Consider the following 27,392-nt stretch of genomic DNA (forward strand, 5'->3'; position numbering starts at 1 on the left):
TACGTAAAAGTGATCAGAGTGACATTCACATGTTCCATTCCCATCAAAATTTTTGGCCCATAGTAGTATTTCCTAACAGTTTTCATCTCTCTACCCTAAGAAATACTCTCTTTTTAGTGTATTAGTGTACAAAACCACATCCCAGGCCCTCCATTACTCTACTTTCCTTTCCCTAAAGATTCCCTACTCTTCTACATTTTTAACATTCATATGTGACATTTCATGTAGACACAAAACCGTATTTTATATAAAAGATCATACATAACATCCCTAAAACTTCCTGATGAGCCTAGAATTGTACTAATCTTTTGAGTTATTATGATTTCAGTGAATCTATCAGATTCCTTTCCTCAATTGCGAGTCTGAAGCATGACAACTTTCAGGACAAGCATCATTTTTTTTCCTCTGGCAAAATATCACATCTGACTGCCCATGTGTGACAATCCCTACTTTCTTACATAATCCCCCCATCCTCCATTCAGAAAGTTCCTAACTCCGTCTAATATACAATTTAAAACATTGTCCCAACTGCACAGGCAACCTGATAAATCCCATCTCAATTTTCCACTTCTGAATTTGAAATGTTCACTGCACATTATAAAGCCTTGTCAGGATGCTGTCCCAATACACCTCACAAAACCAGAGCATAAATAAAAGTATTAAATTGAATCATAACCATCAGCTGCAAAAAAAATCAGCTGGTATTTTTTTGAGAACAAATAATGTATCAAAAACTATACTAAGCAGTAAGAGTAAATTATTTCCTTCTTATTCTCATCACAACTCTATGGATTAGACGTAATCTCTCCCATTCTTGGTAGGAAAATGAGGCTTAGCAATACTATGTCACTTGTGCAATGTTACACAATCAGAAATAAATAATACGGCAATGCTTGTACAGAGAAGGTACGTCATATTTACAGCAATACATCTTCTCAGCCACAGAGGCTGACAAGGGTACTTTTATTCTAAGTGATGGGTGACATACTTAGAGCCGGAGAACTGAAGGCAATCAGTACAATTTGTCAGAAACATTTTTGAGCCAGGTTTTAATAAAAGTTAGATGGCTTGTAATTTTCAACTTCTCAGCAATAAAAGAATCTGAAGGGAAATAATCATATCAATATTCAACCAACACCGTTACACTTTCCAGCTTTACCTCAATAGTTAACCGGGCTGGATGATTTTCTAGAAGTAGCTGCTCTGCTATCTCCTGAACTGATTTAATATTTTCTTCCTTTTGATCAAGTTCTCTCATTAATTCCTTCAAGAAATAATTAAGAAGTGTGTTAGAAAAATATATAAACCTAAAATGCAACCCTAGTATGCAAGTACAAAGGGTGTACTTACAGCATGATAATCTTTTTTCCTAGCTATGTTGGTGTTTCTCTCACTCCAGTCATAAGCAACTTCCTCCTCTTCTTTTTCATTCAACCAAATAAGTTCATTAGTCGCACGACTTACAAAATTATGGAGTGTATCAAGGTGCCGTTCTTGATTCCTGGATGTATTCTTTAGTAAGGAAAATCATCATAAGAATCATGTTTTTGCCAAATATAGATAAGGGACAGAAGGTTTAAAAAAAAAACTTACCAAGAGTTTTGCATACTGACTCTCTAATCTGTGCAACTTTTCTGCATAAGTCAGTTTAAGAGGTGCTGTCATTTGTATCTATAACATGAGATTAAAAAGACACTCCAGTCAGGAATCTGAAGGAATTCTGACTCACACTTAATGTATCTATTATTGATTTACAGGGTCTTCATGTAAAAAGTAAAACAAGAGTAAACTAAAATGAAATATATACAAATTTTAAATTCACATACCTCACTGATTTTAGCTTCTTTGAGGCTAGATTCAAATTCTTCAATAGCTCTATGAACATTTTTATGATTTTCTAAATGGCTTTCAACACTTGGCAAATCTGAGCCCCACTCAGTGCGGTCCAGTTGTACCTTCAAACAGTAAAACACTAAGTTTAAAAAAGAAATTGATAACAATAAAGACTGAAACACTCAGGTAAAGTAAACATTTTTTTACCTGCATCTCATCAACCCAATTCAAAAGATCCTGAACAAATTTCATGTTGATTTCCTCTTCTGTTAAATTTTGATCCAGCAAAGAAGACTTTAGAAGGGGTTTTCGGATCTGCATCAACTTCAGAGTTTGCAATGAATTTGGCTCTACTCCTGAACTGAAATTTGGAACTAATCCTGTTGGGAAACCAGGTGTATAAGCTGGAGTGACAGATGGAGTCAGGCGGGAAGTCATCCCTGATGACAGGCCGGAAGTCATACTAGAAGAGGTTAGGGAAGGTGTTAAACTCTGGGTCAGCCCTGAGGTCAGACTAGGGTGTAAGGTCTGTGCAAATCCTGAGTTTAAACTTTGAGTGATTCCTGATATCATGAGCTTTGTCTGTTCTGTTGTCAGCATGCGTCCTTTGCTGTACACAGAAGAACATTCGTTCCTTAAGGCCATAATTTCGTCACGCAGTTTTGCAACCCTGAAAAGAAAATCCAAAGGGATAAGGTGAAATATAAAAGGCACTTGTCACAAAGAGTGAACTCTAATGTTAATTATAGGCTTTAGTTAATAATGATGTATCAATATTGGCTTATCAGTTTTAGCAAATGTGTCACACTAATGCAAGATGTAAATAACAGGGGAAGAGGAAAGTATAAGGGAGCATATGGGAACTCTGTATTTTTCACTCAATTTTTCAGTACGCCTAAACGGCTCAAAAATATAAACAAGAACAACGAGGAGGTAACTGTAATCACATTGGTAAAATTTTGCATCATGATTTTCTTCAATGAGCACTGTACTATGAGGACTTTCAATCTTATTTGTCTTTATAACTATGTTTTATAATGTATACAATTACTATAGCATAATATGATCATTTTTACATTTATGTATATATTTTTCATATTTAGAATTACTATAGATTACTAAAGGTGAAATTACTGAGTCAAAGGATCATTTAAAATTTTTGCATTTACATATTCATACACATACGCAGAGAGAGAGAGAGAGAGAGAGAGAAACTATAGCCTGAAATATTCCATACCTACTACCCCCATACACACACTTCTCAGTGATAAAAGTTTTTATACACATATTTTCTTCCAAGATTTTGTTACGTACATTTTCATAATAGGATAAACAGAAAACTAAAAAGCTGAATTAAAAATTACACCTTTTGGCCAGGCACGGTGGCTCATGCCTATAATCCCAGCATTTTGGGAGGCCGAAGCAGGTGGATCACTTAAGGTCAGGAGTACAAGACCAGCCTGGCAAACATGGCGAAACCCTGTCTCCACTAAAAATACAAAAAATTAGCCAGGCATGGTGACGGGTGCCTGTAATCCCAGCTACTAGGGAGGCTGAGACATGAGAATCGCCTGAACCCAGGAGGCAGAGGTTGCAGTGAGCCGAGATCGCACCACTGCACTCCAGCCTGGATGAAAGAGCAAAACTGCATCTCAAAAAACAAAACACAGACACTTTTCTTAGATTTTTTTCTCTTTCAAACATCCGTGAATACTTTAAATGTATGTAAATGTATTCATGTAACATATATATATCTAGGGTATTCATTTTAACGAGTTAGTTACTGCAGCAGTATTATACACACCATAAAATATTTTTTTATTGCTAATCTTTAAAAGACAAATACCTACTTAAACACCAAAATATATAAAAATGTGACACACATTTTCAACTAAAAAAGAGCAAAGAAATATATTTCATAAAATTTTCATACTCTACATTCCTATTTCAAATGCCCATGAAACAGTTATATAAAAAAAGGACAGAGGAAGAATAAGTAGCACTCTTACCTCTGTACCAATTGCTCTGCCTGGTAGTATTTTCCATCAATAAGAATCTGTACATCAATTACATGCTGGCGTAAAAGGTTCTCACATTCAAGTATATACCCAGCAATTTCTGCTTCATTCTGAAACTGCACTCCTGATTCTAATCTTTTAGAATCCTGTATTTTAAAAGAACTCAGTATTAATTCTGTGAAACAAGTTTCAAAACAACCTGAAATATAAAACATCAAATATTGGAACAGAAGCCTACTTGGGCTTTCTTTAGTTTTCCTTGTTGGTTCAAAAATACGTTTTCCCTCTTCTTGTCTCTCAGAGAGCAAACACCAATCATAATCTTTAACAAACTTTAAGTTTCAGTGGAGAGTATTACCAAGAATCAACCAAACATTATGCAAAAGTTTTAGTTCATCCAAACGCACAGTGACTCCTCTACCACAACCCCAATGGCTCCTAAAATTAACTTACAGACTGAAGAGCATTTCGAGCAAGAATTAGTTTATCTTCACAGATGACACTGTCCCTCTGAACTCGGTTGGCAATCTGTTGCAACATTTCTAACCTAAAAGATGAGACAAAATAAAATAAAGCTTCTCCCTTTGAAGTCAAAGAGCTCGCCATTCCTGAAAAGTGCTGCCCATCAAAAACTAAAACACAATCCCACACCAATGATTCAATACCTGTGTCCATCAAAGGATTCACTGCCGAAGCTAATGCAAGAATTGATCAGTGTTGGACCACAATGAACCGAGAGCAGATTTTCATTTGAATCAAGACTGGTTCGAGTGCTGGTAGTGTTACTGAACACAGAATCACTGCTACGGTAACTATAACTACTACTGTGCATTTTTATTCCTGAAACGATGTTCTTTCTTTCACCTTTCAAAGTAGACTAAAAGGAGGTCTGGAAAAAGCTCTACTTCTAACGGTGAAAAGTGGTAGCTGAATATTACAGCTTTTAGTGGCTCCTTAAATATGCTTCAACATGCATATGCAACACATAGCAAATAATATGCTGATAACTATTCAAAAGAATCTAGCCTAAAGCCATTCGTTTGCTAGCTGAGGTTTGCCTTTTGTAGCTTGTATTAAAACCCTACAAGTATGAACAAAGCAGGCAGATTGGGCGTCACTGGAAAGGATATGCCAAATATTTGCACTAAGAGTCATCCAATTGCAACCACCTAAAAAACAACTCAGATGCCTCACAGATGTCCAGGACAACTAGTAAACATTACTCTGGCAATACCAATCATTAGCTAAAAGAACACAAATATCCAATCATAGTCTGACTTCTGCAAAAGACCAGGTCTGTGCTGAATAATGCAAGGAAGGCAAACAGCTAGAAATTATGAAGTACCTATAAACAAATGAATTTGATGAGAAGCAAAGTACCCTTCCATTTTAACCACCATGTCATTTGTTTATTAGGTTAAATTAATGGAAAAAGTATCCATTTACCTTTCTTTATATGACACGCTCCCAGTAATGTTACTTCTAAACTTACTATAAAGTGCCAAGTAGAATACTGATGCAATGCTTACAAATTTAATTTGTCTGTGCTTGTTTTTCCATTCTATAGGATATTACATGGCATAAGAACACTGGCTCTTTCCCATTTGTTTTTCATACACTTCCATGCCACATAGCTATTATTCGCAATACATAGACAATGCCAAAAAATTCGCATGAAGAAACATGAAGGCATTTATCCAACCAGCTTCCTAAATATTTTCCTACCTCCAATAATACTGTTACTTCTCCACTCTAAGAATAGATATTTTTCTTTTCAGGGGTCAAGAAAGGGGAAATTTGAGAGTGCCACACCAATTGCTTCTTGGCTTTTTGGCTAAGATCAAGTGTGAGAGTGCCACATCAAATATAGTGAGTGAACAGAATAGCTCAAAACAATAACAGTGGCACCTGGCATTTATTAAGTAATTATTATGTGCAAGAAATTAATCATTTTAGATACATAACTCATCTCATACTCATAACCACCCAATGTAGTAGGCACTATTACATCCTGTTTACAATGAGGAAACTGAGGCTTAGACAGTTAAAGAACTTGTCTAAGATCATACAACTTTGCAGGCTGAGCTAATAATCTAATATAAAATTGAGCGGCTTCTAGGCCCTGAACTCTCAACCACTCTGCTTTCTTTTATGAACACATCTTAAAATTCAGCTACTGTTCTGATGACTAAAAATCTACTCTGTATCCTCTGGAATACTTTTCCATTATTTCAAATAATTAACATAGTATCTCATTTCAATCACTCAGAATTACCTTTTCCGTAAAAGCTGCATCCTGTATATTTCTGGCTTGTTGTGGTTTTAATAATCCAGTTATGTACACATATTATTACACTTTAACATAAATGTAATCAGTAATTTAATAAAGGACTGACAGGTTAGACATGCTCTCATATATTTATCTTATGCATTATTTCACAATGGTGAATCTTGAAGTCAATGTGTAAGGCACAGAGAATATGACAATACTGAGCACCTCTAATGTGTGTCAGGCGCTGTGTAAAGCATTGGCAACGCAAGGGACAGAAAAAAAACAAGGGTTTCTCTCCACATTCTTGGAGCTCATATCTGTGGAATAGGCAAGACTTAAGCAATCACAGAAATAAATATAAAAATACAACCAAGATAAGCACTATGAAGGAACAATACATGTAAACATGAGAGTTCTAAGCAAGATATCTGAACTAGCCTAGGAAACCATGGAAAGTTTCTCGAGAAAATAATGTTGGAGCTGTGATCTGAGAATGTTTAGGTGTAAGGCAGCCAGTGTGGCTGCTGTGCAGAGAGCAAGGGGGCTGGAGAGGTGTGTCTGACCACACAGGCCTTACCCTGTAATATGCTTTGCCTGTGTCCCCGCCCAAATCTCATCTTGAGTTGTAATAATCCTCATGTGTCAAGGGTGGGGCCAGGTGGAGATAATTGAATCACGGGGGCGATTTCCCCCATATTGTTCTCATGGTAGTGAATAAGTCTCAAGAGATCTGATAGTTTTATAAATGGGAGTTCCCCTGCACAAGCTCTTGCCTGCTGACATGTAAGATGTGACTTTGCTCCTCATTCGCCTTCCACCATGATTGTGAGGCCTCTCCAGCCATATGTAACTGTGAGTCAATTAAACCTCTTTCCTTTATAAACCACCCAGTCTCAGATATGTCTTTATTAGCAGCGTGAGAATGGACTAATACACCCTGCAAGGTTTAGGTCCTATAGACCTCATGGCTAATGAGGAACACAGATCACAATTCCCAGGTACCAGGTTAAGATTGTAACGGAGACAAACTCATCCAACAAACATTTCCTGAAGACTAGATGGTACCTTCCTGGGCAACTGGGTGTAGTGAGAGACAAAATGACAAAGAGCTAGTGATGATTTCATGGAGTAAATGCACTTGTAGAAGCGTGGCAGAAAGGGAACCTGAACTAACATTTACTGAGTGTGTTCTAGATGCCATCCAACACCCTTTAAATGAAGACAAGCTAGATTTTGGTTTCCACTGCCCCTTGGAAACAGAACTATAGCAAAAAAATGTAATAAGAAATAAATTCAGTTGTTGACCTATAAGCTTTTAGATCTAGGCCCTGGTGACTTAAGGTCAATATGAGAAATTACAAGTAATTTTGACTAGTTTTAAAACTGTAAAGCCTTATTAGATGAGACTTCACATACCAATCCAGCCTAGCCGGTCATTTATATACATTACTTCACTGATTGACTCCTTAAAATCTCTTAGAAGAGTTTCTAGATAAGAAAACGGAGGATCAAAAGGATTAAGTGACTTATCCAAGGCCAAGTAAACAGAGGTTTAACTTAAGTTCTTTCACAAGAACACAAAGGGCCCCTCCCCACTTGATATTCATAGCAGAAAACACCTCTGGCCTACCTTTCTACTTCTGGACGAAGGGCCTTCTCTCTCTCAAGCATGGCAATAATGAGTTTCCCCCACTCTTTTTCTATGTCATTTGGATGATAACCTTGAAGGAGCTTGATGCGTCCAAATTCTATCCAAATCTTGAGAAAACAAAAAACTTTAATGTGAAGCAAAAATGAAAACAAAACATAACAAAGATTATGCTTGACAATACAGCAAATTTGAGCTTACCTCTAATAATTTATATAGACGTTTAATTTTTGATTTTTCTGTCTCCTTTGGTGGAATTTCTGTTTCTTTAAACTGTAAATACTGATTATAAAGTGCCTAAAATATAAAGGACAAGAAATTAAGGACAAAACTTATAAGATTTGTTTTCATTATCTCACTAAGCCACCACTTCAAGTGTTATTATATACTGTATCATATGCAGTCAGTGGAATTCCTTTGTTAAACTGACACTCAAAGACAATACCAATTTCCACCCAGCTGGTGACGTGGGTTATCTAAAATTTGATGAGGGTGTAATTATTGATGTGAGCCATGATTTAGTGCCACAGGGGGATCTGGATAATAATAAACCATGCAGTGTTTACTAGTGTTCTACTAAAAATCTCTCATCCTCCAAACAAGAAAACATACCCTTTAAAAGATGCACTTCCCAAATGCTGCACTTTAGCTTTCAGTCTTTGGAAAAATAATTTGAAGCAATTCCCATAAAGAAAGGAATAAAAAAACTCTATTCTATTGCATGGTTCTATCCTTCAAAAAAAAAAAAAACTTCTTAGCAGAAAGGGCTAAAATTTGGTTTCAATGTCCCATTGGCCAATTTAAACAGATTTTTTAAACAAATGAAGGTAGATGCTATTAGTTGATGGGGCTATTATTACAGAAGTTTCAACCGTGTAATTAAATTACTATCTAGTTTGTATACATTAATTTGGGAACCTCTTAAATACACTGTATTTATTAAAAGGGACCTTCATAAAAATTATGTAGATAATGTATCTCCATATTTAACAAGTATGTACTAATTACTTCATTGTAATTCATGCAGCTATAAAACAAGACCCTGTAAATCTTTAGGATGACACATTTCTGAAGGATTCCATTCAAAGTTCTGCTAATGCACTTATCTGGCATTTCCCCATGATGTATTTTCTTTCCTAATCTATGTCTTGTTCTAGTCATCAGCAAGTACTCTGATCACTTCTTCTATAACTAAGAATCTACACTAACCAGAAGCCAGTACAATTCATCCAAGGGTCTGGACAATGGAAATCCATTTGGAAATAAGTGTATTTGAGCATGAAATCTGAAAATTGTTTTGAAATCAGAATGCAATGTTTCAGGACGTCTGTTGGTCATTAAGCACCAAATATTCCTGTGTGCTAAACACTGTTCATGGCACCACATGGTCGTTGTAGGGAAAAGTTTTCCTGCCCTGGAAAATTACACGTCCATGTAGGGAAACATCACACAAACAGCTTGAGAACACTTAAAAAGTATCATATCATCAGATGCCAAGTAATTTCGTGCCAAGGACAAACTCCCCGTGGCAATGAGAATGAAAGCTGTTCCACAGATGTTCTGTACGGATGCAGGAGCACAATGAATAACCCTAATGGAGCTCACTCTGGGTTATTACAGTTTTTTCTATTCCAGTTTGATCATGAAAATAAAGCTTACAAACCAAAGAATTAAGGCTTTGTAGGCAATATTCGCATTATCAGCTTCTAGAAATAAAGTAGACCACTTTGCTATTATAAAACCAAATATACAAATGAGACAACTTACTCTTTAATAAGTTTACATATTTATAATGGCTTTTTATAATGGCTTTTTTTTTGAGATGGAGTCTTGCTCTCCCGCCCAGGATGGAGTGCAGTGATGCGATCTTGGCTCACTGCAACCTCCACCTCCCAGGTTCAAGCAATTCTCCTGCCTCAGCCTCCTGAGTAACTGGGATTACAAGTGTGTACCACCATGCAAGGCTGATTTTTGTATTTTTAATAGAGATGGGGTTTCACCATGTTAGCCAGGCTGGTCTCAAACTCCTGATCTCAGGTGATCCACCTACCTCGGCCTCCCAAAGTGCTGGGATTACAGGTGTGACCCACCAGACCTGGCCTATAATGGCTTTTATATCTGCAATGTCTTTGCCTCAAAAGCTTGCCCTAAGTTTTTCAGTATTAGCAAATGTTTTACTAAACCATGAATTCACTTATACTGGAAGTCAGACATGTATTTTCAAATTCATGGTGAAATAGTGTGTACCTCTTCCTGCACAAAAGATGCTTCCTGCACAAAAGAAGCAGTTTTTAACAGGGCTCAACCACAGGCACACCTCCAAATCCAGTGCCACACTTGTATGTACTTCCCAGGGGCCCTTCTACCTCAAGCCATCTCGGGTGCTCCAAGCATTTCCCATGTACTAAAATCAATCTGACAATGTCAGTTTCAGAGACTCTCTCAAATTAAACCTTTAACCTCTCAACCAAAGCTGAGTGACTACAGCTAATCTGTTTTAATTGTTAATGTTTTACCTCCATTTTCTCTGTATAATAAGAGAAATGAATAATAAAAATTTTCCTGACTTATTAATGGCTTTCCAAGGGCAACTTTTGTTGAACTTCTAAAATTACAGAATTATTATAGCATTACTTAAGGGTTTACAATTGAATCAATCCTATGTAATTTCTATAGTGACACTAACCTTCAGTTCTACAGGATTATTAGGAAATGTTCTCTCAGACATTGTGGTCACATGGTGTCTAATCCATTGGATGAGGTAGTTCACCATATTCTGGTATTCAATCCATTTGACTTCAACATCCTAGAACAATCAAATGATAGAAAAGGTTCACATCTGTAGATAATAACATTCATATCTAAGACAATTTAGTCAGAAGTCATTCCGTAAATGTACATATTTGAAGCCTGACAGACAGAACCAGCTAAATGTTTTCTTACTTTCACCCAGCCCCAATCCCTGTCACATAAATACCTTTAAAATTTGCTATCAACATTTGGCCACTAACACTAGCCTTATGAGTGCCAATTATGATCCAAAGAAAGTGGCTGCCTGGGGTATTGTATTTAGAAGGCTTTTGAGGCTCAATCTAAGCACAGCAGAAAAAAATCCAAAGTCAATTTGGGGTGTTTACCAGGGCTCAAGATGGGGCAGTAACAACTTGCATAAGCCAAGTTAGTTGCCATCTTTGCCAACTATTTTAGATCTAAATCTACTATGTATCTGAAACTCAAAAGACTTACCCAATATGTAGGAAACCAGATATGTACACAAATTACATGAAATGTATATGGTGGGATTATCCAAGTACTCAGTAGGCAAACTCTTTAAAAATGGAGGAAACCGGAAGGCTGCCAACTGCTCTGTTTAAGTATTTGAGGAATGCTTATTATTATGTTCAAAGGTTGAGTGTTATAATAAAAAAATACTTTAAGATATAATACCTATTGTCAAGGAGTTACTGTCTAAATGCAGAGGCAAGAGAGATACATAATATAAACAGGCAAAATGAAGAGCAGTATTTAATTAAGTGTTGAAATGTTGAAATAACTGAAACGGGTAGTACATGCTAGTTGAGATAAGAATCAGGCAAGCACATCTGTGCCTTAAAATAGTTTCTAAAGGCTTCTTGGGAAAGGCAGTACCTGAGATGTTCTGCAATGACCAGTAAGTAATTACTGGCGGGGGGAGGTGAGTGGGGGCGCTGAAAGAGTGGATAAAAGGGGAATCCCAAGTGAGTCAGGACACCGACGTGGAAATGTCCTGGCTACCAGTAAACAGTTCATATTTGGAAATCATAGCTAAAACATGTAGGTAAACAGAATAAATATTTGCAGTTTTAAATGTCAGAATATCTAGATTGCATTTAACTTTGCAAGGAATATGTAGACACTGAAAATTTTCAAGCTAAAGACATCAGGTTTTAGACAGATCAATCTGGCAACAGTGTGCAGAGGAGGTGGGAAGAAGAACAAAATGGAGACAGAAAGCTGTAAGAAAGCTATCAGCCCCGTTCTGCAGTAATAGGCAGCAGCATCAGCATGGTGGTAGTGAGAAGCAGCAGCAAGAGATGGCCAAAAGAAACATTCTGAAGCAACGCTCAACATTGAATCATCAGGGGTGAGCATGGGAACAGGCTACTCAGGGACTCAAAGAGCATGAAGCCTTTGAAAAGAAGAACCTGGGGAAGAATATGGAAACAGGTCTAGAAACAGCACAGAGAACTGACAGAAGCAATCAGAAAAGGGAGCTCCTAATCCAAGGGAGCTAATCCAAGATGAGCTCCTAAATCTTCAAAGTAATGTAGGGGAAAAAACGTATCTGCAAAGAGGAAGGCAGAAATCCAAGTGAAGGGGATCATCCCCAAATATGTGACACATACAAGGCTTCCTGTTCTCTTCCAGAAATGCATAAGCACTTGTTAGCATAACCACCGAAAAAAAAAAAAAAAAGCATCACTGAAGTGAGTTACACAAACCTTTCAGAAATAGTAGACTAATAAAGAGCCCAAAGCTATGTGTCAGAGACCTTTCCCTGCTTACTAAGCAGCTCTGCTAATTTGGCCAAATCCAATAATTTTCCTCTGGAGTCCTCCTTTAAATCACAAAAATGTTATCTAGCCAACTTATTTCATAGAATCATATGAGGTAACAAATTTGAAATTGTTTTCAAAAGTGAGATATTCTATACATACAAAAGAATAGCAAATACAGCAATGTAAAACGGCACCTGGCTAAAAATGGAAAACTCTAAATTTCAGAAAGTTAAACCTTTTATTTATAAGATGATCAGTAACTATAGATAGCCTCTTTTATTTATGACACAAAAGTTTTAATGAGTTATACTTTAAATTTAATGGTAGAATAATGTCATGAAATACATAGAATATCAATTCATCAAACAGCATATTAACTCAAATTCTTTAAAATATATTCAACATTCAAAAACTGCAAAAAACATTATCAATAAATGCAGTCAATTGGTCATTACTGAATCAACAGCTTCCGGTGTGGAAAAATCGATACTCACATTTGCACCAATGCCTTCCCCACCTTCAGGGACTTTAGGAAATGCATCATAGAGAGATGACACATAAGTTATTACTGACTTTTCATCAGGTGAGGAGACATCGACATCTAAAAACAGCAACATAAATTAATTATTTCACAATGTTGATAAATTACTTTTGATCAGACTTTCATGCCAGTCCACATATAATCAAGAAAATAACTCACCTTCAGGGTCCAGAAGTCTTATAACACCAATTTTTTCTGCTACGTAAAAAGCATGCTCTAAATTTGCAAGGTTGCTTTGAACAGCAACAGTATTCATATCTATCAGGTCCGGCCTAGGAAAAAATTCACTGTGTTAATTAGGTTTTCTCATGTGCCAATTCAACATTATATTTATATAGGTTTCCATTTACATAACAACATCTGCTAATATTAACACCAAGCCTGCGTTAAAATGCAGAGACTTTCATCAAACATTTAACATTGCTCACTTATCTCAGAAACTTCTGTATCGAAAGCAAATATAACAATGAAAATATAACAATTTGAACATATATAAATTTCAACAAAGTCTACAAATATATCATAGTCAGAATATATATGAGTATTTGTCCCATTCAACTGATTTAAGCTACGCTACTCCACGAGCATCTTTCCAATCCAACCAGCATCCTGTCAATGTTTTTCCTCAAAGACAAAAAGCTTGTAGCTTTTTCAATGCTGTGTCCATGGCCTCCCCATTGCATCATACCCTTTCACATCATCTTTGTCTTCTATAATCCTAGTCATTCTTCCAAGGTGAGATCAAGCTCCACCTCCTCTGTGGGGCCTGGCTGATCTTCCTAGCCCTTATTTCTGTCTCTGTTCCCTGAACTCATACTTCCAGCCTGCACCCCACGACATGGCACTTAGGATAATCTTAGACTTCCTTGCCCTATTAATTCACTGGTTCGTGTACATGTATATGCTGTTTCTCCCAAACCCTCAACTCCAAGATAGCAAGTACTATGTATTAAGAAAATTTTGTATTTTATCCTTCCGCTGTAATAAAGAATGATATATATAGTACACCCTCAACAAATATCTACTGATAAGTTGGTAAGTAGGTTGGTTCCTTAGTAATCTGAATCATAAATGAATGTCTAAAATAAGCAACAGTTTATGTTTTCACGAGCACACATGTGTGCATGTGCCCCCCCACACACACACAGTCACACATCCCAGACTTCATATCTTTCTAATTTGTGAGATTTACATAACACCCTAAACCATGCAGAAACTTTGAAGCTAGCTCTATCTACATGAGAGAGGAAAAGATTCCTCAAATGCTTCTTGTAGAGAAAGTGGCAAAATATGGACATTGGAGATTTCACTCAAGGCTAGAAGCCAGTCAGGAAACTTGGATCTCAAAATCAAAGCATTGAAAGACTACCGGAACAATGTGGAAACAGGAAAGCCTTCAAAAAGAGTGGTACTCACCACCCAAAAAAATCACTGAGTAAGAACCTGTTGATAACTTACAAAGAAAGGCTCTCTACAAGCTCCACAAGCATTCCTGTTTGCTCAAAATAATCATTTGGGGAACGACAGAAAGAGTGGGAGGGCTCAAAGGTAGTGTGGGAGAAATGAAATGCAGATTATTTTGTATACTTCTTGGCAGGCTGCTTATATGAAAAGCTGTTTGAAAATATATCATTAATATTAGAAAGGTAAGTGGCAATTTGGACTCTTTTATGGTGAGAAAACAGACCTTTCAAGAAAATTTTATACTTTTATATCACTTTGCACTGTTCATAACCTGGGAATGTGGTTACCATCACCTACATGCTCATATTCCAGGAAATTATTAGGAAATCCTTTAATGTTTTCAACCTGCCACCAATATGACCACTCAAAAGTGACCCTACAATTATTATAGGAACAATAAATCCACTGACAACTATGGAAGTAAATGACAGACCTCTAAAAGTAACATTTTTTATTCACATAGAAACATACTGAAGAATCTGCCAATCTCAAGATTATTAAACAGGTATGTATAGCAGTCTAGACAAAAACAAATATCTGAAGTTCTTTCATTAAAAAATTGTTCTGTTTCCGTAAAATTTGCACCTTTTAGGGAAATAAAAAACAGACTTTCTAAGTCTGCCAAATCTCAGAACAAGACATGGCATGTTATTATGAGAACCCTGCCATTAGCAAAGAAAGTAAACACTGAGTAATCCCAGAGGGAATGAATAAAGTCGTTGAAGAATCAAGTTTTTCAACTAAGAGAATAAAACAGAAAACTTCCTTCAGAATGACACAGTCATTTCAACACAAAAGCAGCTGTAGAATACAATGAGTCTGAGTAAGTCATCTCTTTTATCATGATGTTTAACACTTTATCATGATGTTTAAAACAAAAACTGAAATGTTTTCCTCCACTAAAAGACAGCAGATAAAGAAAATTAGTTAAACAAAAATGGGAAAAGGGAAAACTTTTAAAACCACTACAGAGCTGGGTGCGGTGGCTCAAACCTGTAATCCCAGCATTTGGGAGGCTGAAGAGGGCAGATCACCTGAGGTCTGGAGTTTGACACCAGCCTGACCAACATGGCGAAACCCTGTCTCTACTAAAAATGCAAAAATTAGCCAGGCATGATGGCAGGTGCCTGTAATCCCAGCTACTCGGGAGGCTGAGGCAGGAGGATCGCTTGAACCCAGGAGGCAGAGGTTGCAGTGAGCCGAGATCATGCCACTGCACTCCAGCCTGGACAACAAGAGCGAAACTCCATCTCAAAAAAACACAAAAAACCACTATGAAAAAGTAATAGCCTATAAAATTTAAAATGCTATTCCTCCCTTAGCTCATATCCTAACAGAGTGGTGGCCCCTTTGTCTTTCAAATCTGTCTTTCCTCTACCTGCCTGAAGCATCCAGAAGATGCCTGTGCTGTGTGTGTCCTATCCACCACCTTCTTTCTTCATAGTCTCACTGGGATAACACAACCTTTAAAAACTTCATTTATTTTTCACACATAGAAGATACTTACTTTCATTCTAAAGGTTTCACTTCTTTGTAACATCTCTTTGTGGAATGTTAACAGGAAATGTCATTTCCATCTTAGGTTTGACTAACCAAAGAGCATTAGACTATATTATAGTGACCATGTTCTCATGTTATATTTTAGATAGTTGAACATTAACTATTGTAACTTGCCTATTTTATGGAATAAATCATATAATGTGATCCTTTGCCACTTAAAGTAATAAATGCCAGTCTTTTTATGGAAAAAAAGGCCATTCTCTTACTTTTTTATTATTCTATGATAATGTTAATGTTTCAAAATCACCCAATCATCACACATTATAATCTTTAAACATGTTTATATCCCAGCTTTTCTTTCATAAGCAATTAAAAGTAGCTTACAAAGAAAATACAAGATAGCATAAACTTTAAATTAGAAGTACAAAACCAAGAAAAGGCCTTAAAATGAAATTGGAAGTGAGACTAAAAATTGCAAATCACTTATATGCAAGCTTGGTGGCCTGAATTTGTTTAAAAATATAGGGCAGAGACCTACAAAAAAAATGCTATTGTCATAATACAAAATAATTTTGGATAAAAGTAATGTTTATCTTTCATACAACACCCATCTTAAAAGAGCAAGCTCCCCTAGACTATATATATATATATACACACACACACACACACACATACATACACACATATATATCCACATGCATATATACATATACAGGTATGTTGGCATTTATGTATAGATAGGTATATATATGGATATAGTATAAGGATATCACCACCTACATTAACAGGTAGCCAAAGCTAGCTGAACATAAAAATTGCATGAGAGATTTTTTTAGCATAGATACCTCCAAGGTAACATTTCAGTACTCCAAAACTTTATTAATACATTAGCTCACATGAGAATTAGACAGGATTCTGCAAGAATATATGACTTCTACAGTGTTATAAATGGCTAAAGATTAGCACAACAGGCTGGGTGCAGTGGCTCATGCCTGTAATCCCAGCACTTTTGGAGGCCGAGACGGGCGGATCACCTGAGGTCAGGAATTCCAGACCAGCCTGGCCAATATGGTGAAACCCCGTCTCTACTAAAAATACAAAAATTAGTCAGGCATGGTGGCAGGTGCCTGTAACCCCAGCTACTCAGGAGGCTGAGGCAGGAGAATCACTGGAACCCAGGAGGCGGAGGTTGCAGTGAGCCAAGATCGCGCCATTGCACCCCAGCCTGGGTGACAGAGCGAGATTTTGCCTTAAAAAAAAAAAAAAAAAAAAAATTAGCACAACAGACTACTGAAGGCTTCCACAATATATCATGGCAAACACCAATACACTCAACTGCAAGGAGCATGAAACAACATCAAAGTACTTGGAAAGGAAGTACTTAGAAACATGGCAGAGAGGACACTAATTAAAGTTAACTAAGAGAAACAGAAAAATGCCAGCTAAGAGAAGAGTGCTTTAGTGCAGACACAACGTTACCAAATCCTGAACCAAAAATGTGACAACAGCTGAAAAGACACATATGGGAAATATCAATGGCCACAGTCCAAATCGGGATTTTTTTTAAGGATGAAAAAATAAAGTGACTTAAATTCATAGAGTCTGTTAGGTTGTGCTGGCTTTCAGCTGGTACTCAATAATTATTTATGTGGATACAAACAGTAAGGTTCTGGCTACCCTGCATCTGCTTTCCTATGTTTGAGAAATTTCCCTTTCATAAGTCTTGGGGGTAAGGAGAGGAGCAAAGCCCATTTCCCAGTACAAAAACAGAAACATGTCAGGTTTTTCCTGACTCTTTTATTTGCTCAAGAAATGTCCACTGCATACCTCACCCCCGTACATGACATTACCTGGCCAACTCGAATTCTTTCAGCAGACTCAGTTCCACCATCGTTTCCTCCAGGAAGTACTTTCCTCTGTTCCCAAATGCTGTCTGTTATCTTCATTTCTGTATTTACCACATTTTTCATAACTATGTATCTGCCTATCTCTCATATTGAACCATGGGCTTCCTGAAGGCAGAGCCTGTGTTTTGTCCATGTTTATATCCTCAATATCTAGCATAATGCTTAAAACTTTAACTTTTGAGGATTAAATAAATAATAAAGAAAAACATGAGCTATGGGGACTGGGACATATCAGTGTTTCAAATTCCTGGAGATATTTTCCATCCTAGGCTTGTTCCTTTCCTTTTCACTAATTTCTACGACAAAACCACCATCTATGGCTTCCAGCCAAGTTTTGGAATCCTTATCGAAGTCCACATGGACCAGGGTACAATGTCGTAGCTTCCCCATATCCTAAACAAGCACACACCCTTTCGAGGTTTCCTAAAGGCTTTGTCTCTCCTAAAAAACAATTTGGAAAGTGGGCACGAAGTAAGGACAACAAACAGCGGTGAAGTATAAAAGTTTCAAAAAGCACACGTTGCTGCTTCTAGGTTCTCCTCCCTTCTTATGCTCTCATGTGCCCTTAGCTTCAGCTTCTGATAATGTTGCCAGTTGGGATACCTTATAAAGTAATAACAATCACAAAACAACAACAGGGACTAATAAATACTGATACCTACTATGTGGCAGGCAATGCATTAAAGGACTTAAAGCATTATCTCACTTAATCGTCTCAATGACCCTAAGCAGTAGGTTGTGTTATTATCCTGAATTTACATATGGAAAAACACCAAAGCATAAGGAAGTTATATAACTTGACCAAGAACACAAATCTGGTAAGTGGCAGTCAGGGTTTCAACCCAGGTCTGTCTGACTACAGAGCCTGATTTCTTCTCTGCAATATCCTGGTATCATAAACTGAGAACTAACTAAACAGTAACACCCAATATGAAGCTGAGAATACATAATAAAGAAAATATAGAACAAATTATACTTCTACTCCTGGGCAAAATGATAATGATATTGGTAAACCCCATAAAGAAACACAATAATGTGTATGTATATGTATATGTGTGTACTGACATACTCAGAAAAAATAAATCATAAGAAACATGCTGAAGTTCCAGATTATTACCAAAACAGAACTCATCAATGCATCCTATACCAATGTTTCCCACACTTGGGTCCTAATACAGATGAAGAATAGAAAGAAAGGCCTGGTTATCTGCATTTTAACAAGTTTCTCCCCTCTCCCTCAGGTGATTCTTATCAGGCAAGTTTGATAACTAAACCATGTTAAAAACCCTTGTTTCTAATAATTATTTGATTTCCTTTCAAGATTATAAGCATTTTGTATTGGGGAAAAAACATCCACAATGTCATCTGGCAATTATATAACGACACAAACAAAAGCACCCACAAGCAGAAACACGCTACTGCCTTATGCCCTCAGCAGGAGACAGTGAACCTTTTAATTCTTTTTCAGTATTTATTTTTATTAAATATACAAGAAAAGAACACATTTAAATGTTAACAAGGAGGGAGGGTGGTCATGTCATTTTATGTTTGCCCAACTCTGGAGTACACTGTAAAATAATGAAGCCTGGAAAAGATAGCATTTGGTCACATTTTTTTTTTTAATCAGAATAAAAAACCCACTTAAACTTTGTGACTTGAGATATCTGATCACTTGAAAAAAACACTGGACCACAGTTTCCTTCCTCAATTTAAAAAGGAAAGACAAGACAGAAAGAAGAATGGTGGTTGTCAACGGGTGGGGGGAGAGAGAAATGGGGAATTAGAGTTTCATGGGTACACAGCTTCAGTTACCCTGGATGAAAAGAGCTCTGGAGATGGATGGCGGTGATGGTTGTATAACAAAGTAAATGTACTTAATGCCACTTAACTATCAACTTAAAACTGATTAAGATGGTAAATTTTATGCACCTTATCACAATCTAATTTTTTTTATTTTTTATTATTTTTTTTTGAGACAAGAGTCTCACTCTGTCACCCACGCTGGAGTGCAGTGGTGCAATCTCAGCTCACTGCAACCTCAGCCTCCCGGGTTCTAGCGATTCTCCTGCCTCAGCCTCCCAAGTAGCTGGGATTACAGGCACCCACCACCATGCCCAGCTAATTTTTGTATTTTTAGTAGAGACGGGGTTTCACCATGTTGGCCAGGCTGGTCTCGAATCCCTGACCTCAAGTGATCCACTCGCCTCGGCCTCCCCAACTGCTGGTATTATAGGCCTGAGCCACTGCGCCTGGCCGTAACTGGTTTTTTTTTTAGATGGAGTCTCACTCTGTCGCCAGGCTGGAGTGCAGTAGCGCAATCTCGGCTCACTGCAACCCCCGCCTCCTGGGTTCAAGCAATTCTCCTGCCTCAGCCCAGCCTCCCGAGTAGCTAGGAATTCTTTAAATTTTTAAAAAACTGTTTTTACACATTTGAGAGAAAAGCCTAAATTGAGGTGGAACACACACACAAAGCACAGAGCTGTGAATCAGGTGTCCTGTGATTTAGTCCTAATTTGCTCTCTGACTTTGGACACACATCCTGCAACCTGTGTCTCAGTTCTTTCTGCAGAAAATGAGTATCAAGAATTACAGAAGTTAGAATAAAAATCACGTACAGAGCATCTGGAAATGTGTATGAGCATGGGGGGGACATTATGGGCTGGTTGTAGCATAAGGTTCAAAGAACTCAACTGATTTACCCAAGATCTCAAGAGATTTACGTGAAAGTAGTTGTGAAACTTAGTATAAAGGGCAATGTGCACAGGTTACCAAAACGTATCTATCAGCATAAAAACAACACCATAAAAGGGTAATCGGAGAAGACAACCTGATGCTTTGGTATGCTACATAGAAATAATTCTTCCCAGTGAAAAAACTAGCAAGTTCATTCATTTATTCATTCACTCAATATTTAATATGCATTTACCATGTGCCAGGAAGTAAGGCACTGAGAACAGCCACTGTGCATATGGAGAGCTCAGAGCTCCAAAGGGAGCTCAGGAGTAAACCAGGAGAAAACCTGGTGGAAGAGCACTCAGGTGATGAATAAAGGCATGCATAGGTCTGTGGTTGAAGGGTACAGGACTACAAGGAGACCAGTGCATGAGTGGGGAGCCAGCAGCCAGGGGAACATGGTGAGACATGGAGCTGGATGTGTGGCAAAGGGCCAAGACAATGCAGACTCTCATGAACGTCTTAAAGGATTGTAAATTTTTTCCCAAGAGCTATGAAAAGCCATCAAAATGCATTAAGGAGGATTAGAAGAGATTAAATGATCAGATCTGGGGGTGGACAGAGAAAAAAATTTAAATGGTCAAAGAACTCCCACAGAATCCAGTTAAGTGGCCGTGGTGGCTTGCAGAAGAATGTGGCAGCAGTGGATAAAAAGTGGCCAAGTCAGAAGATATTTAGAAAGTCAAATCTACAGAACCCAGTTATATGACAATGGTTATAGTAATTAGGGCTGTAAGCATGGAAGAGACAACACAGAAAGAAAAGAAAAAGTCCAACACGCAATCTTGAAAAACTTGAGTGTTTACTGGCCTTGTGAAAGAGGCCAAGTTTACAGAAGGAACTGAGCAGGAGCAGACAAGAAGTGGGAGAAAAGCAGGAGTACAGTATCATAAAAACTAAAGGAAAGAGTATTTCAAGAAGAAAAGAATGGCCAATAGGGTGAAATACTAAAATGTAAGGAAGATGAGGCCTGAAAAATACCCACTGGATTTAGCTATACAGAAGTCACCCATGACCCAAGAATAAGCGTTTTAATGAATTACGGGGTAAGAGACTAGATTAGTATGTGTTGAAGAATGAGTATGAAGTGAAGAAATGATGGAGGATATTGCCACCTCTGCTGAGGACTTTGGCCTTGAAGGAAAGGAATGATATAAGGTAGTAGCTGGAATAAAGCATGCAGTTAAGGGAGAGTGTTTTTGTTGATTGTTGTTTTATTAACAGAAGAGGCTGCAGCATGCTTAAAATCCAATAAGAAAGATCTATTGAAGGAAAAAGATGAATATATACAAGAAAGGTTTCTAAGGCAATGACAGAGATAAGATCCAGGGCACAGCAGGAGGGGGCAGGCTTTCGGTAGGTGGAGAGAGGACTCCTGTGTTGAACAGCAGCAGCGCGGATGAGGATGGATGCAGAAGAAGATAGGTTTGTGTCTTTGGTAGCAAAAAAGACTTTCTACTTGTTGGCTTCAATTTTCTCTGAGAGTAGGAGTCTAGATCACCTGTTAACACTGAGAAAAGGTGGTGGGAGGAGGTGCTGTGAGGAAGAGAAGGGTTAATCATACAGACAGAAAAAGACTGCTGGCCAGAACCATTTGAGGCTGGTGATGATGAAGTTCTAATGAAATCAATCTACCCTGAAGTATCGCTTTCTCTGGTGTGCTTCCTGTGTGGGGACATGCACAGACAAAGCACATGGCTGGGCTCATACAGGCTCAGCCTTTGCTGGCGAAATAGTACATACTCAGCAGTTTGCAAGGAATTGAAAAGGGATTGTGTGGAAGTGTAAAACAAAACAAAAACAAAAACAAGCCTCACTCCATTTACCTAGAGATCATTTTTAGAACACCCTCTATACTACAGAACAACCCACACAGAGGTGACTGAAGACACATATGCCACTTAACATCTGCTTTCCAAAAGATTATATGCCTCACTTATCCTATGATAGCAGAGAAGTTACCATAACAAATTCCTGAAGATGACTGTTTCGATTAAATCATGCTCAGACTTAGCATGTCCTTACTGTTCTTATTGGTGCAAAAAGCACCTCACCTTGCAATCACCAAAAAAAAAAAGAAAAAAAAAAAAGGCCTGCATAACTCAGTGTAGACATCCCCTCATGCTCATATTTGGGCACAGATTAGCAACAAGCTATGAAGGTAATTTTCCCTTGTTCTCAAAACTAGGTGCCTGAGTTTTTTCAAACATTCTTTTTTTTTTCTACAAAGTGACTCTCCATTAACAACAAGGTAGACAGCAAAGATAAGAAACAGTATATTTATAGCAAACTTAGTTAGTACTTCGAGGTTAGAGTCTAACAAATTCAATAATTAAAAGATATCTAATGAATTATGACTTTCTCACTTCACAAAGAACAATAAATCCCATAACAGCCTAAATTTTAATGAATACAGAGAATGGTATTGATGTTGATAGAGAAGTAACTCCTCCAGTACCTGTATTTTAGTGAACTAATAAAAGGAAAATTTAAGTAAACTTTAGTGACTAATAAGGATAAATACACCCTCCCCAAAAAGGGGGTAGTGGGAATCAATTTATTTTTATTATGGTAGAAAACTAAATCTCAAACTACTTCATATCACAGGCTAAGATGATAATGTGAATAATCAAGTCAAAATACAAAAAGTGTTAAAAACAAATAGATGAACCTATCAAAGAAAAACATAGAGTTACATATACCGGCTGCTCCTGTAATGTAAAAGAAATCTTCATGTAAGAGAAAGGTAAGAGAATGCTAAAGGGAAACATGACAAAGGAAGGACCTGTCAAGTTTCTAAGCAAGGAGAGTTTTGATCAAAACCCATCTTCCCTCCAGCTTTACAGCCCTATTGTTAGTGGATCAGTGGCAGCATGCGGGGGGAGGGGAAACTCATGTTGATTACATACTTCCTAAATCTCTAGGACAGTGATAGGCGCTCTCATACGCTACCTCAAGACAGCCCCACTCTAACATTTTTTTTTTTGAGGCTGAGTTTCACTCTTGTTGCCCAGGCTGGAGTGCAATGGTGCCGTCTCAGCTCACTGCAACCTCTGCCTCCCAGGTTCAAGCGATTCCCCTGCCTCAGCCTCCTGAGTAGCTGGGATTACAGGCACCTACCACCAGGCCTGGCTAACTTTTTGTATTTTTAGTAGAGCCGGCGTTTCTCCATGTTGGCAAGGATGGTCTTGAACTCCTGACCTCAGGTGATCTGCCCGCCTTGGCCTCCCAAAGTGCTGGGATTACAGGTGTGAGTCACCGCGCCTGGCCGACCCTCTAACTTTTTCAATGATCACATCACTGAAATTTGTCAACTTAGTCATTTTTCCCCCTAAATTCGTAACACATGCATGCTTAGACTAACAGCTTGCACATCAAACTGAGTGAAACATAGGCCTTCAATTTCATCACTGGCACATCTTTGAAAGCTGAAAAGAAATAATTTTATGAATGAAAGGGCAAAGTAAAAGAAAGAATAGAAAAAAAAGAGTGGGGCTTACACCTGCTAAAAGGTAATTAACAAGTTAAGAAGTGTTTCTTTCTCAAAGGCATCATGGAGGGGAAACAGTGCAGAAGGGGTATGCATCAGTACAACTCTTTTGGCAGACAATTCAGAAGTACATCTCAAAATTTTAAATGTAATACCCTTGTCCCAGCAATTCCACTTCCAGGACCTTATCCTACGGATATATTCACATGCCTCACAAAGACACATACAAAGTTCAGTACAACAGTTTTAAAAGCAAAAAACAATACAATATCCATCAATAAGGCACTCTAAACAAAATGTTATACACATACAATAGAATACCATATGGCATTTTTTAAAAATCACAGACACAAGAAAAAGTAGGACTGTGGTAACAAGTGCCTGCTGTAGAAATTGCAACTAGGTTTGCCAGGCTCCCATGAAGAGAACAACCAGATGAGCTATCTTCCTACTGTGATTGTGTCACTTTTTCAGGTTTCTGCTTCAAAAATGGAAGTAGGAGAATGTGGGCTATACCTTACATCACATCTATAAAGATCTTTTTTGGCCGGGCGAGGTGGCTGATGCCCGTAATCCCAGCACTTTGGGAGGCCAAGGCAGGTGGATCATTTGAGGTCAGGAGTTTGAGAACAGCCCAACGAAAATGGTGAAACCCTGTCTCTACTAAAAATTCAAAAAAATTAGCCGGGCATGGTGGGGCATGCCTGTAGTCCCAACTACTCGGGAGGCTGAGGCAGGAGAATCCCTTGAACCCAGGAGGTGGAGGTTGCAGTGAGCCAAGATCGTGCCACTGCACTCCAGCCTGGGTGACAGAGCAAGACTCCATCTCAAAACAAAACAAAACAAAACAGAACAAAACAAAGCAAAGAAACAAAACAAAAAAACACACACGGTAATGGAAGGCTTCATATTACAGAGAATTTCTGTAAATTAATCTAGGCAAGAAGGCCAGGAACATAAAAAGAAAGTAATATATTCAGATATTTCCTCCAAATATTTACATGCCAAATTACATCTCCCAAACTGTATGTAAAACCATACAGACACAATAAAAATGGTCACCAGATGTAGACACTAACTCTTACACCTCACTTGGATGCAGATGCATTACAATATAAGCAGTGTACATTAGCTCTTTAAGAATTTTAAAATGTGATAATGGTTAGAAGTCATCCATTTCTGTTCTCAAAGTTCAATCATTTTGAGTTCATTTGGCAAGGTAAATAAGTAATTTGATTTTTTCTACACAAGCTGAAATACTGTTAACTCCTTTTTAATTGATAACTTTCACGCTCTGTGTGTGTCTGGCTTGTGGCCAAACTACAGCCCATGGCCCTGTGTATGCACACACATACATACACCCTCATACCTCTGGATTCTGCAGCCTGAAGGCTAAGTCAACACTAAGCCAACTTCCTATGGGAACATTTCAAACCCTAAAGGGCCTCTTCCCGGTATTAAACCAGTCCAATCCAGTTTAGCTTCTAAGGTGTGACTGAATTCACGCATGTGACTGAATCACCGGCCTCCAGGTCATGCTATTAAACAAGATGACTCTGACCACAGCTTTACAATCTAACCTTCACAATTACAGCATCTTTAAACTTTAACATAATGAAATATGATGGCCCTATTATATTCTCATTCAAAATGCAAACAATGGACAAAATAATTGCTATCCAACTACATACTCAGACAAGTGAAAAGTTCCTGGCTGCTTAGTTAGAAAACATTTAACTGCTCTGCTCCTGCATACAACCTATTCCCAAAATTTTGAGTCTTAATTGGCTAACATATTTAAAACAAACCTATGAAAAGACTGCCAGGGGCATTAAAAGGAAAATTATTTATTTATTTATGTTTAGCTTTTTTATTTTTATTTTTTAAAGGCAATTTAAATAAACGAATGAGATAAATTAAAAACAAGCATAAGACAGGCAGAAACTAGTAAGCAGAAATAATCTCTTCAAACACACACACCCCTAGTTTTAGTCTTGACATACTTAGTGTCTTTCCATAGAGCCACCTCAGATTTGCAAAGCCCTCCTGCACATTCTGCACTGTTCTCTCTGGCCTTCAGGTACATATTCATGTCCATGCCTGCTCAGGCAGACTTGTTTGCACACAGAGCAATGTTAGGCACTGTTGTTTTGGAATTTGGCTTTCATTAATGTCCTAGGGCAGATATCTACTTGGAGAGAATGAGAGAAGCCAGACAAGTCAGAGGCTAAATTTCAAGCTGGAAGTCAGAGCTTTACCTCTCTCAAAAAGAAACAAGTCAATTTTACTGTGATGCCTTGGCAAACCCTTAAATAAGAGGACAGTTGAACCCTCTCCTTGTAACACCTACCTCTGAGGAACAAGCACTACTGTCTGGGATTTCACTCCTCTATATCAACCCTAACTCTTGGTGACTTATTAATCCACTAGTGTTTAAAGGATACTCCTAGGATCCCTTGCCTATTGGCTCTTGGTTAATTCTACTTTATCCTCTCTTGCTTTTAATCTACTTACACACCAGATGTTTTTGTGACATCCTTTTGATCCAAGTTCATCAAATCCAGTATTCTTTGTTAGTCTTTTGATTGAAAATTAAGGTAAGGTTAGGGGCAAGAGTAAGGCTTATTTACCCAAAATCTCTTACCAGTTGTGGTTTTTAGCAAAAAGGTTGTATTATATTCTAAAAAAAGTTAAAGTATACAAACAGAACAAGCAGAAACTAGTATAGGTATGTAGTATTTTTATTATTTGAAACTTTTCCACTGAAAACTGAACATAACACACAGAAGTTCCTAGAAGGAATTATGAACAGAATTTCCTAACACAGATTTAACGGAAAGACATAATGTATTTATCAGTGACCTATTTAAATAGAAGCTATAGAACTATCCCTTGCAATCTCTTCCACTAAATCATATAACTTTATCATTCTTATTACCCCATGGCATAATCCAGGATCTTCATCCTCTTTAGGATAATGTGACATACTAAAACTTCTTAATTTCGCTGTGATTTTGCTCTTACTCATTCTAAAAATCTTAATGTTCTTTTATTATCCATAATTTTCCTTAAGTTGTTATGAGTTGTTGCTGATGCTATTTTCATAGACAGCTAACTCCAAGTTAAACTCTAAGGCTAACTCTAAGTTAAACAACTTCATTAAACCCTCATTAATTAAGGTCAAACAATTTGGTAACTAATTAAACAACTAAATTAAACCCTCATTAATTTCTTACAAGGGGCAAAGACTTTAGTTGTCAGTTGTATGTGGTACTATTCATTTAGTCATTTCTTAAGTTCATCGATAATTTTCATATATCTTTGCTGAAAATATCATTGATCTTCAAGAATGCGCTATCACAGTTGTTCTGGTCAACAGTTCCATTTCTTTAAATCTAGTTTGCCTAAAGGAAATTATGTAAGTAGTTACATGGAAGTATATGAAGAT

General features: G+C 37.5%; 1 protein-coding gene across 20 annotated transcripts in view; it reads right to left on the bottom strand.

Moving 5' to 3' along the window:
* DST (dystonin) overlaps positions 1-27,392 on the bottom strand; it is a 482,223-nt gene that overhangs the window by 174,054 nt on the left and 280,777 nt on the right. For 18 of the 20 annotated variants that reach the window (NM_001133823.2, XM_054556951.2, XM_054556941.2 and 15 more), the window contains 12 exon segments: positions 1,160-1,264; positions 1,351-1,512; positions 1,594-1,671; positions 1,827-1,955; positions 2,041-2,503; positions 3,843-3,997; positions 4,305-4,398; positions 7,754-7,881; positions 7,973-8,068; positions 10,458-10,577; positions 12,804-12,910; positions 13,010-13,122. In NM_001133823.2, coding sequence (NP_001127295.2) covers positions 1,160-1,264; positions 1,351-1,512; positions 1,594-1,671; positions 1,827-1,955; positions 2,041-2,503; positions 3,843-3,997; positions 4,305-4,398; positions 7,754-7,881; positions 7,973-8,068; positions 10,458-10,577; positions 12,804-12,910; positions 13,010-13,122 — 1,750 coding nt within the window. 20 annotated transcript variants of the gene reach the window in all.

Source organism: Pongo abelii, chromosome 5, assembly GCF_028885655.2.
Source record: "Pongo abelii isolate AG06213 chromosome 5, NHGRI_mPonAbe1-v2.0_pri, whole genome shotgun sequence".
Classification (NCBI taxonomy): domain Eukaryota; kingdom Metazoa; phylum Chordata; class Mammalia; order Primates; family Hominidae; genus Pongo; species Pongo abelii.